Source organism: Zonotrichia albicollis, chromosome 1, assembly GCF_047830755.1.
Source record: "Zonotrichia albicollis isolate bZonAlb1 chromosome 1, bZonAlb1.hap1, whole genome shotgun sequence".
Classification (NCBI taxonomy): Eukaryota; Metazoa; Chordata; class Aves; order Passeriformes; family Passerellidae; genus Zonotrichia; species Zonotrichia albicollis.
In genome coordinates, this window is record NC_133819.1 from 72,861,394 (window position 1) to 72,873,403 (window position 12,010).

General features: G+C 41.3%; 1 protein-coding gene and 1 long non-coding RNA gene across 3 annotated transcripts in view; one reads left to right on the forward strand and one right to left on the reverse strand.

Moving 5' to 3' along the window:
• The window catches only part of LOC141729694 (uncharacterized), a 43,662-nt gene that overhangs the window by 16,826 nt on the left and 14,826 nt on the right, over positions 1-12,010 (forward strand). The gene's annotated exons all lie outside the window — the stretch shown is intronic.
• Positions 1-12,010, reverse strand: part of CDH20 (cadherin 20) — a 118,870-nt gene that overhangs the window by 3,666 nt on the left and 103,194 nt on the right. For both annotated transcript variants that reach the window (XM_005481661.4, XM_074545086.1), the window contains 3 exons: positions 11,319-11,455; positions 8,712-8,833; positions 6,684-6,801 (listed from right to left, as the gene is read on the reverse strand). In XM_005481661.4, the coding sequence (XP_005481718.1) occupies positions 6,684-6,801; positions 8,712-8,833; positions 11,319-11,455 (377 nt within the window). The remainder of the gene's footprint in view (positions 1-6,683; positions 6,802-8,711; positions 8,834-11,318; positions 11,456-12,010) is intronic.

Consider the following 12,010-nt stretch of genomic DNA (forward strand, 5'->3'; position numbering starts at 1 on the left):
GACCTTTGTGGACATGTGATGGTACTCTGTGGTTTTTGATGCATGGCATGATCATCTGCTTGAGGCAACAAGGAAAAAACCCAGCTTGCTACCCTAAATCAGCTGCAAGTTAAAAATTCACAACTGAACATTTTTTCTGTGAAGTACATGCAATTTCTTTAGTATTTCTGCCATAGAAAAAAGCCAGAATGCTTTGTGTTGTCATCAGAATTATTCTACTTTGATTTGACCATTCTGCTTCATTTAATCTGACTGCTGGTTTTTATAAGAACTTAAATCAAAAGGAATCAAAATGATGCTGCTGACAAAAATAGTAAAAGAGTGACCTAACAGCCAGTTGCTGTTGGCCATTTCAAGGGAAATTCCTACCTTTGGGGCTTTTTCCTTCATATTCAACATGCTTTTTAAAATGTCAACATTTACCAGTGGCATTTGAATTCCTTTCTATCTCCTCCCTCAAATTTCTCAGTATGTGCACCAAGTTTCCTAATCTAAAAAAGTGGAAAAAAAGTGAAAAATGGATTCAGGAGCTTTTTCTCAATTCTCATCTCAGGATGCCAAAGCAGAACTCTTTGGAGATGAGTGTTGATTTTTTCAGTGCTTTTGGAAAGTGCAGGACTGAATGTCTCCAGTGTGAACTGAGTCACCAAAGAGACTAAAGAAACTTGCATGAAAATTGTCCTTTCTTACCAATATGTCTGCAAGGCTAGGGCCAAGAAAGATTACTGGGGAACAGTACAGGTACTTTTTCTCTTTGGCAGACCTACAAGCTCTGATTCTCTGCACTGATGCTGTGGCAGTTTTTGGGAAATTATCTTCATGCAGTTTCTTTTACTACTTAGTTTTATTTCCTGTTCCCTTGGTTCAAAAGAGGTCACACAGTCTGGCCATCTGCATCTCCAGGTTGTTAGCAATGTACATTTGCTATGCTTGAAAATGCAGGATGCTGATCAGATGTCCCAGGTGGATTGGCACAATGGGATTGCTGCCTGGAAAAGGCAACAAACCTTCTGATCACAGGTAGACTCTGAAAAAACCTAAAATATTAACATAGAAGTGTTCAATTTCCTTATTATTCCTCTGTCCTTTCACTGCTAAGATTTAAATCTTGGCTGATTTTTTTTCAGTGTAGATACTCAGGTTACATGCAGATAAATTCAGCTATATGATCTACTGTAGTCTAGACACCAAAAATGATTTAATGGCTTTTTGAAGGGAAATTAGGAGCTTCAACTCCATGTACAGCCAACTACGGAATACAGGCAAACTCAAGCTAGATTAGCCAGATTTGTCTCCTAGACTTAACTATGGCCCAAGTTACAAACTCTGTGCCTCTAATCTTATGGCATCAGAGAGTACAGGCACATCTAAGTATTGAGACGTCAGGTTCCACAGTTTGTGAGATCAATTTAAATTTGTGACATGTTTTTAAAAAGAATCTCAGGGACTTTTTTCTTGCACGTCAATGACATTTCAAGCTTTTACTCTAAAACCATAAAATTCTGAAGTGTGCTACGTGTCTGCATGCAAAGGTATAGTGATTTGTAGTGTCTTGTTAAATCATGTGGTCCCCAGAGCTGGAGCTTTGAGGAAAAAACACTAGGTGCAAGATAAAATCCAAAAGTTCCTTAAAACTGATTATGTGTCAGTGTTTACTGATTTCATCTTTGATATGCAGTGCAGCTCTGAATGTGTGCAGTGGGTGTGGACAGACATAGGTAGGTATCTTCCTCGGAACAAACAATAGGACAAGAGAAAATAGCCTCAAGTTGTGCTAGGGGAGGCTTGGATATTAGGAATAATTTCTTCACTGAATGGATGGTCAGGCTTTGGAGAAGGCTGCCCAGGGAAGTGTTTGAGTCACCATCTCTGGAGACATTCAAAATATGTGTAGATGGGGCACTTAGGTTTATGGTTTAGTGGGGGACTCAGAAGCATTAGATTAACAGTTGGACTCAATGATTTTGAAGGCCTTTTCCAACCTAAATGGCTCCATGATTCAGGAATGTGTCCCAAAGCTCATCAGAGAGCAGTACCCCATGCCTCCCATGGCTTCTGGGCAAAAGGAATGCTGTGGACAGGAGCCCTTGCCTGCTCAAGCCTTTCCCTTCTCTCTACTGGGGCACATACAAGTGCTTTCTCTCCCTTGGGCTGTTTATGTGCCCTCTGTATGTGCTCCACAGCTATTAATATCACACCTTTTCATCACTGGGCCAGTTTTGGCATGAGGAAAAGCAGCCCAAAGGCAGAAAGTGGCAAAGTGCTTTTATGCTCTGTTAATAAAAATACTTGAGTCACCCTAACTGGAGTAATTTGGTTGTATTTCTCTTTCCTGGGTGAAAGATTCACTTTCTTTAAACTGACTTACACTAGAAGTCACAGCTTCTATTTAGGTGACAGCAAACCCTCATTTTATGTAAAATTGCTCTTTGTGAGGGGAAAAAAGATTAATTATTCTGAGCTGGTCGTACTTTGCCTGCAAAAGAAGTCACAAGCTGTTGACAGAAGCTGTGAAAAATCAGGTAGTGAGAGATCTCAAGGGTTTTTAACCACTCTTTTCAGGCCAAAACCAAGTTTCTATAATCTAATATTGAAAGATATATATGTATAAATACACAGCAGACTGTGATGCCCTGACCATATCATCCAGGTCTTAAATGTTCTTGGTAATTAAATTCTCTTTGTAACTCCCAGGATTACATTCTAGGCCTTTTGCTTCATTTTGCTTTGTACTAGGCAGGCATCCAAATCATCCCTAAAGAATTGTTCTACCTGTTACTCTGCAAGTGAAATGCACCGGTGCCAAAGCTTGTTGTGTGACTCATCAAAAGCCAATGTGATTTGACGAGCTAGCGCAGTGCGAAGGATGAGCTGGAATGTGATGCAGCATGGCAGAAACTGGAATACACAATTTTATTCCAAATTTGATATCTGCTAAGCCCCAACCATCAAGAGAAGAGGGCTTGTGAGGACATGAAAGCCCTATTATATTAAAAAAGAAAAAGCAGGCCTGATAAGAATGCACAACATTTTTCCTCTCAGCATCCAGCACAGCAACTTTGGCTCGTGGAGGCTGGCTGGCAGCACTTAGCTCCAGCACTGTGCAGAGATGCTGAAGATTGCAGCATGGCTGGTTCCACATTTGTGTGAAAACTGAACTTCCCACAGGGCTACAGGCTGGTGTCTTCATGTGGTTGTGAGAGCAAGCCAGGGAGCACCATCTTCCTGCAGCTTTCTGCCTCTCTGGAAATGATGTACCTCTCGGGAGAGGTCAGGGGAGCTAACCACTGTGTAGGTCCCAACCTTGAGATCAGAGATAACCACTGCTCTTCTCACAAGAAAGGCTTGGTTTCTTTCTGCACAAACCTGTAGAAGAACTGGGCATGATTAGCCTGACAATTCTGTTAGACTTTAAAACCTGATTGTAGTAATTATGAAGAGCTAGGAATAATATAAATAAATATTCCACCAGGAGTGGGAGAAAGAACACAAGGAAGCAGGCAATCTAGACACCACTGAGTCGGGGACAGAGTCAAAACTTTCCTTGAGGATTTTCAGCTCACTGCTTACATGTGTGAAGTAAACCACAGATTTAGGGAAGGCAGAAATAGCTAAAGATTTTTCCCAGGAGAAATTTAATTGCAATGCAAAGGACTGCCAGGATACTATGCCTGGGTGGGTATGACAGATCCTGATTGTGCACTTATTATAAGAGGCTTCTGTCTTCAACAGTTCCTGGCTCCCAAAGATGGAGGGCAGTGATTAAGGTTCAACAGAAGATAAACTCAGAGTTTAATCTAGAAATGTAGTAAACTTATTTTGTAGCTCGTTCTTACAGCAAGCCTCTCTTTCTAACTTATTTCCAGCATAGTCTCACCTGGAAGAGGGTGGAAGGAGGATGTCTTGCCAATGCCCTACAGCAGACACCAAAGAGATGGGAAACTCCAGCTCAATTCCCTGCTTCATCACATTTATCCTATAAGGCCTTGAGAAGCCATTTGTGCCCAGATTGTTGCAGCTACTTAACATGTCTATTTCTCATTGATTTTACTGAACTCAAAGAGAATCCAGCATGTAAGTAGCTTAATTTCTCCTTGCCCCAGATCCCCATCTATAAAGGAGAACAATAGGATTTCTCTGTCTGCTGAAGATATGCAAAGGATGAATAGTCTGAAGAAGTTCTCAGAGACCAAAATTACAAGGGCCAAAAAAAAAATGTAAAACAGCTCATCAGAATGCAAACTGTGATCTATCTGTTGCTCAGTATAAATCAAGGTTTTAATTGTTGCCAAGGAGGCTCCATGTCTTGCAGTTTCTCTTACTGCTATATTGGACAACCAAGTAATCAGCACAATTGCTAATCCTAACAGTGCCTTCCCACAGCCTGGGAAGCTTTCCTCTCTCGTGTTTATGGGCACAGGCTGTGACTAGCAACGTGTGTTCTGTTTCTTGTCTAGCCACCCTGTGACAAACCATGTAGCTACTCCCTTTGTGCCCAAGTTACATGATTTATATAGCTCTTAGTGGCCCCTAGATGAAAATATAAGCATAAATTACTTTTACTGAAATGACTACTGCTCTCCAAATTGCTGAGGCAGTAAATAAACCCTTAATCATAGAGTCATAGAATATGCTGTGTTATAGGGGACCCTTCAGGATGAGTCCAACTCCTGGCCGTGCACAGGATACACCAAGAGTCACACTGTGCGCCTGAGAACTTGCCCAAGGGCTTCTTGAACTGAAACAGGTTTGGTGCTGTGACCACTTCCCTGAGGAGCCTTTCCAGTGCTCATATACAGCCTCTGGGTGAAAAACCTCTTCCTCATATAATTCCCTGACTTAGTTTTATGCTGTTTTGTCGAGTCCTGTCTGGTCATCAGAGAGAAGAGATCAGTACCTGCCCCTCTGCTTCCCCTCACATGGAAATGGTAGAGTGCAATGAGGTCTCCCCTCAGTCTCCTCCAGGATGATCAGACCAGATGACCCCAAATGCTGGGGTCACCCTATACAGCTTCTCCTAAAATCTTTCACCATCCTCATGGCCCTTCTTTTGGATGCTCTCTAATAGCTTAATATTCTTCTTATACTGTGTTTTACTATGTGGATCATTCAAATAGTTAGTGGTTTGATACTTATAATTTTTATTTCAAATTCGTAACTAATATTACCTTAAGCTTCTTGTGATATATCCATACATATATATATATATATGGAAAACTGGTATTTTATAGAGAGTGGGAAGCACAGACATTTAGTCACTGCTGTCACTATAAATTATTGCAAACATGGCCTGAGACAGAAAAAGTGCATCTGATGCTGGGAGTTTTGCAAGTTTCTTTTTTTAGAACAATGCCTTGAGGATGAAATGAGCTTTCTTTGCCAAATGCTTTAGCAATAGTTGTGTTATATTTGTTCATTTATTTTGGCAATAAATACTCACAGATAAAAAAGACAAGGAGAGAAAGAAGGGGATAAAAATGCAAGAAATTGTGTGGGGAGCCTTCAGGGACACTACAGAGAAAAATACGTTTGGGATGAAAGAGCATGCTGTGGAGGAGGACTCCAGACACTGCAAGTACCATGTTTTAAGATATGTTTGGTAAGTGAATGCATGGGATTCTTTATAAGCCTTTCTGTTGCTCTTTGATATGCCTGGAGTGGCCCAGATAGCGGCTTATGGAAGTAAGTGTGGCAAGCAGTGTGTGGGAGCAAGGCTGGGCTTGGAGGCTGGCCATAGATGCTGCAGGTGGCCAGTCTTTCTGCCATTTATTCTGGAATTGCTTGCTGATATGTGGTACTTTACACACTAAACTCATACAACCCAGCCCCTCAGTGCTGACTTTCCAAGCTCTGTACCAGGTCACTCAAGGTCATCCCTCTTTCCTAATGAAGGCTGGTGTGGGCCTGATTTTAGCCATGGAAATCATCTGTCAACAGCAGTCATGCAAAGGCCTGCTATGGCAGGACTTTCCTGCAGGGTCCAAAACCACCAAAGCTTTCCCAAAAGAATCAAATTCCACTGGTTAAAGTGCTCAAATGCCAGCGATTTGCCATGAGTCTTCCTACTGGTGTTTCAGTTTCTACTTAGGTCATCTTACACAGACCTTCAGCTGTACACCAAGTTACTTCCCCAAGGGTCTGCGAGTCCTCCCTACTTCCCTCTTTCTCTAGGGAAATGAGGATGTGCAAGGAGAAAGAAAAAAGAGCTTGGGGGAAAAGACTGAAACAGTACAAAAACCTTCCTTTTTTTCTGTGCCTGGGAGAAAACATGAAGAGTACAAAAAAAAAAAAAAAGAGCAATGTAATTCCCTTCAGATTTGTCTTCTAGTTCCAGTTACTATCCTACCTTTAAGCATCTCCTTTTGAGCAAATGCAATTTCCACTCCGATAATCCGAGATGCCTGCAGCCTGACCAAAAGACCTGAATTTGCACAAAACACTGGCACATTTCCTCAAAAAGGAAAAGGAGCCTATTGCTAGAGAATATTTATAGAGAAGAAAATATCCTATAACCTTCAAGTGTATTAAGTAATATGTCATTTTATTATTGCCTTTAAGGAGCAGGTGTCACTTGTTATTATTTGAAATGGCAATCTTATCACCCACTGTAAGTCACAGCTTCTCAAGTCCAATTCAGGCATTAGAAATTAGAGTAGCTAACTGTCTGTGTCCACTCTGATTACCTTGATTGTCCCTTAGAGTAAAGTTGGGGTTGTTGGCTGCCTCTGGAGCCAGGCTGTAGTAGAAGTGCTGACCCTCCTGTGGGTCATCCCTGTCGATGGCACTCACTGTCTGGATCAGCTACAAAACACAAGAGAAAAGTAGAAATGGGTGAGAAGCAAAATATTTATAATATGAATAACAATCAAACTGATAACAGGTATTTTATATCTATAAATATAAGCAACTGCAGCATTTCAATAAAATTGCTCTCCAGAGGTACAATCTTCTGTCAAGAAGAGACTCAAAAGCTTGCAGGGGTCATCTGTTTTTCTGTGGTCATGCACATCACTTTTAAACAAAGGAAGAGCTATTCAGTTTACCTCAAATAACAGATGCTTTCCTGTCATGCATCCCTATCTTCTGTTGCACATTTATTTTTGTGTTTTGGAGGCCCAGGTTTTTCAGAAGATTTATTGTGCATTAGAGAGCTTTTAAGAAAGCTCATACTTACTTTCAGCTTCATTATGCAGGTAGAAAAGGACTTCAGGTTGATTATTTTGCCACTCTTTTAGTTTTAAATCAATAAAATTCTTCCCAAGATGTCAGTAGAAATGAGAGAAAAGCCAACCATGCAGAATGCATATGCAATAAATAACACCAAACTAAAGAAACGAAGACAATGCTAAATCCAGAAAGAGATTTGTTACTTCACTTACAGAGGCTTTGTAAAGTAGGTCCAACAGCTTGAAGCACAATGAGCACTGTCTGAATAAACATTCTGGCATCTTTTTGGACAAGGAATAAATCTTCACCTGGATTTTTTTGACTTGAAAGTTATTTTGGGATTCAAAGGTAAATGTCAGACCCATAAAGGCTCTTTCACCACGTTAAAACTGATTTCAGAACTTTTTAAAATGTGGTAATAGAATTTAGTGTTCCTTGCTGAAGGAAGTAGTTCAGGTTAGCATTCATAATAATATTGAACTTAAACAGCTTATTACCTAGGACACTCACCCTTCAAAACCAGGAAAAAAGGTCTAGGCAATGACTTCTATTGCCTATATTACTAAAAAGCTCTCTAAACTGGTGAGATGAAAATATCCTATACATGATAGTTGTAAGGACAGTTACCCCAGCAGTGAGCAGCTATTTCATTCTGTTTCACACAGCTGGGAGAAGCTTCTGCAAACACACAGTGATACTACTTGTATAATTTTTCCTTCACAGATCATGAGAGGTGTGTCTGTGTAAGTGCTATTTAAGCTAGTCAGCTGTGCCTGAGGAGGCACCAGTCCCCACCGTGGACGCTGGTGGTGGAGCAAGAAGAGGCTCCCCACAAACAATCAGCAGCAGAGCTTGCAGCAGGTCCATCCAGGGAGAGCTCACATCTGTCTCTGGCACTGGTGACCTTGTATAAAGGCTTTGATGGGGTTTTGGAAGGGAGAGGAGAAGAATCTTCACCGCTTGCTTGAAGCTGCTCCTTTAGAGTGTGTGTAATGGGAAGTCTTGTGTTGCTTTTGACTCTCTGTGATCTCCAGTTCACAGCAGAACATATTCTGCTTGGCACCCCTTTGAACCTGATGTAGTGAGTTATGTCCAGCTCCCATAAGTCCAGGTGTGCTTAAGGCTCTTTAAACATTTAGTAGTAAGCCTTGTCTGTCACACGTGGCCTGAGCTGGTGCTGTGGCACTTCTCATAACACTTCTCCTCTCTTTGATGCTGCTACAGGACACACTGGCTGTTTGCCTGCTGGCACATGCCTAAGGGAAGGCTTTATTTCAGCTATGAAGTGTATTGTGCAGTGAGCCTATAATCTACTTTGGGAGAATAAAAGAAATGTGGGAGAAACAGAAGAGATACTCTATGTGATGCTCCTTCCAGTGGGATATGCTTGCCTTTGGAATGAAGCGCAGACAGCTGCTGCTAAGGGTTCAGATGAAGTGTGTGAGTAGCTGAGCCCTCTTCCCAACACTCACCCTTCCTGGCATGCTGCCTCCATGTAGGACAGCATACCCTTCCCAACCCCTGGGGGTATGAGCGTTTCTCACCTGGCCTGCTTTGGCATTTTCACAAACAAAAGCTTCATAAAATCTCGCAAACTCTGGTGCATTATCGTTCACATCCAGGACTTTCACTGTCACAGAGACGCTGCCCACCTGTGAGGGGTTATCTGGAACAAGAAGGTTTAATGTAAGGAAAGGCAGAATGTGGGAAGGGGAAGAGGCTGCTCCTCACTTGGCTCAAGAGGTAAATCAGGTTTTCCACTACTAGTTTGTGTTAAATCACATTCTCCCATTGGGAACTCTGGTAACTTGGGTATTGTGTGACTCAGAGTAAAGCTGCAAATGCTGCTCTCTGTCTAGCCTGGCTTCCCATTTAATCACATATTTTACAAACAAAGCAATTCTGTAAAAGACTTCAAACTGGTTCAGTCCAATGAATTATTTCTACAGCAAACATTTTAGACAACACCCCATTTTTTTTTAAATTGTCCTTCAACTGGGCAATACTCTTTGTTGAGCCTCCCTACTGATAGCATGAATTTGGAAGGTACTTTTTTAAGGGCAGACTTGTTATTTAGAACTTGTTAAAAATGGCAGTTTCTATCTCCAGTTCAGAGACGGTTTTGCTCAAAATTTATGTTCCTTGAACTCAAAAATAGTGTCAAGTCTTTGATACTTTGTACAGAGAGGTTTAAAATGTAATAACACATGAAATTGAACAGAAAAGCTTTCAGTGAAGCTTAAAATTGCAATGAAAATTTTGCATTCTGCATGACATCATTTGTGATGTTTCTGTCCCACTGGTGCATTAACTTTCTTTGTCAGTAAATCTGTACATCTTTTCGCATATCTTCACAAATTCCAAACTAAGTGGCTAAGAATAATTTGTTTTTCTTACTGTTCTTGTCTGCCTCAAATCATCTTTCCCCCCCTCATTTAATGATAAAATAAATCTGTAATCAGAAAGAAAAAATGTTTAGGGGTCAGCAGAAGTGCAAAAATCAAGAAAAATTTTTAATATTAGTATTTCATCTTCTTTTCAGCTGTAGCATTTTGTACATTTACCTCCAAATATATCTCCCTTTATAGCAAGAAATGATATATTCATATAAACAATAGAGAGTTTGCATAAACTATGGAATTTTTATTAAATGTTCAGTGTACTGCAGTTCACAACATGTGTTGCATTGTGTCATTCAGATAATCCTCAAACTGTGTTGTTTCTCCCTAATTTGTAATGTAATCCTTCAGCTTCCCACAAGCATACATACATCTTGCTAACACACCTGTTGTTGTGGCAGGTGAATTCACACTCTTAGAAATAATTGATCTAACCTTTAGGGCTATTCAGGAGTGCAGAGTTATGAAATTTTTGAAACTATTCACTAAATTAAAATATTGTGCTGCACATATACAGAGCAAAACTGACAGAGGATTGATGGAAAGGGAACCAAAGGAAGATGTGCCTTCCTATTGCTCTCACCCTCAATGCTGCTACAGGGGCAGCTTTTACAGATGCCTGGTATTGCAATGACCATTGGTGACTGAAAATAAAAGTAGTGTCAAAACAGATGGGGGCAAAATCCCATTGTCTCAACCACTTTCACTACTTAAAAGGGCACAGAAAGGCATCATGTGCTGGAACAGCCTGCAAATATGTGGCAGAGTAACCCCAACTCTTGTGAAGTATTTCCCCTGCTTTCAAGCTGGCTGATTGCAATTTGGGCAAACCTGTTAAAACTTTGTTCCTCTCAAAGTGCTCCATATCTCTGGCACAGGCTAGATGTGCAGGAAGCTTTCTGAGACACAAGGAATGACTCAGCTATTGGCACCAAGCTGCAGAAAAGCTGCTGCCCCTCACAGATGAACTGAGATCTTGAGCAAAAGCTATGTGAACCGAAGGAATTTCAGGTGAAGACTAGGCGAACCTTTTATTTGCTTATATATCTGAAGCTCCTTTATGAAGCTCACATCTGTGAGCATTTCAAACTCAGCTAAATTTTTCATACTGACACAATGAAATGAGCATCTCCTTCTTCTCACAGCCTTGAAAAATACCCAACACAGATGAATCCTGAGCTGAGTTTTAGCTCATTGTAAAACCCAAAAGCATAATGAGTTCAGCATACTCGAAGATCCCAAAGCACTCTAGCCCAAATTATTTATGTAGCAAGCAGATGGCGATGTCATTTACTTGCTGTTGAACCAGAGCAGATTTCAACTAGTGACCTAGCAGTGTAGGATCACTGCTGCCTACCCATCCCTGCACCACTCAACCCTCCCAGGCAGGACTGGGAGCTCTAGCAGCTGTGCAGCCTTTGCAGTATTTTCTTTAGCCTGGCTTTCTGAAGTGAGAGGGCTCTGCCAGAAACGCATCAGGAGGAATTTTAAATAAATCCCTGGAATGCTAATGAATTGAAAAAGAAGGACTCTGCATTTAATTGCCATCCTCTATGCCTCCCACCACCCTGTGAAAATGAGCATAAAAAAATAAATAAAATGCAGTATTTGCTGGTTGATGTCAGAGGAGCAATTCCCTTAATGCGCCTTCCCACTCAGTGCATAACAATATGTGAACTTTGAATTCAGGCCCCTCAGCCTGCTTTGTTTGCTGTATCTCTTTAGTCTATGTACAGTCTGCCTTCTCCTTACTCAGCTCCATGGCCAGCACAGTGATGTTGTGCCAAGAAATGTCCTCCCGGTCAAGAGGTCTTGCAGTCATCAGTGCTCCCGATGTTATGTCGACATAAAAGAACCGTCCCGGATCACTGCTCCTGTCAATCGAGTATCTGCAAGAGCACATAGGAAAAATATTATGCAACCCTTGTGAAAACTGTGTGTTACAGCCACCAAAGTATTCCAGCAATGGGGACAGTGTCATACAAAGCAGATCCACATTCTTCCACAGCCTAGTTATGCGCTTCTTTGACTTGCATAGGTCCAGAGTGAGATGCTGGAAAAAGTTCATGGGGCTAATGCCATTTAACAGTTAGTGCTTGAATGGAGCTGGAAGACAGGAAGATTTAGAGGAAGAAGCCTCAAAGTAAGGCACAGAACAGTGCAGAAACATCTGTTTTACAGAGAAAATCTGCCAGTGAGGAGTATAATTTTTTTTTCTGAGAGAACTAATTATGCCCTGTCTCTAGGCAAATTCAGACAGGATGAAAATGGCTTCAGATCAGCAGCTCATTCTCTGAGCCCCTAGGTTGATGAGGAGGAACCATTCCCTTCCTTTTCTTCTGTATTCTCTCCTTCTTGAGGGAAATAAACTCCACCTGCATCCTGAAGCATGCCACTGATGGAGCTGTGTCAGCACCAGGAGGATGATGTGCGCCTTTCTCACA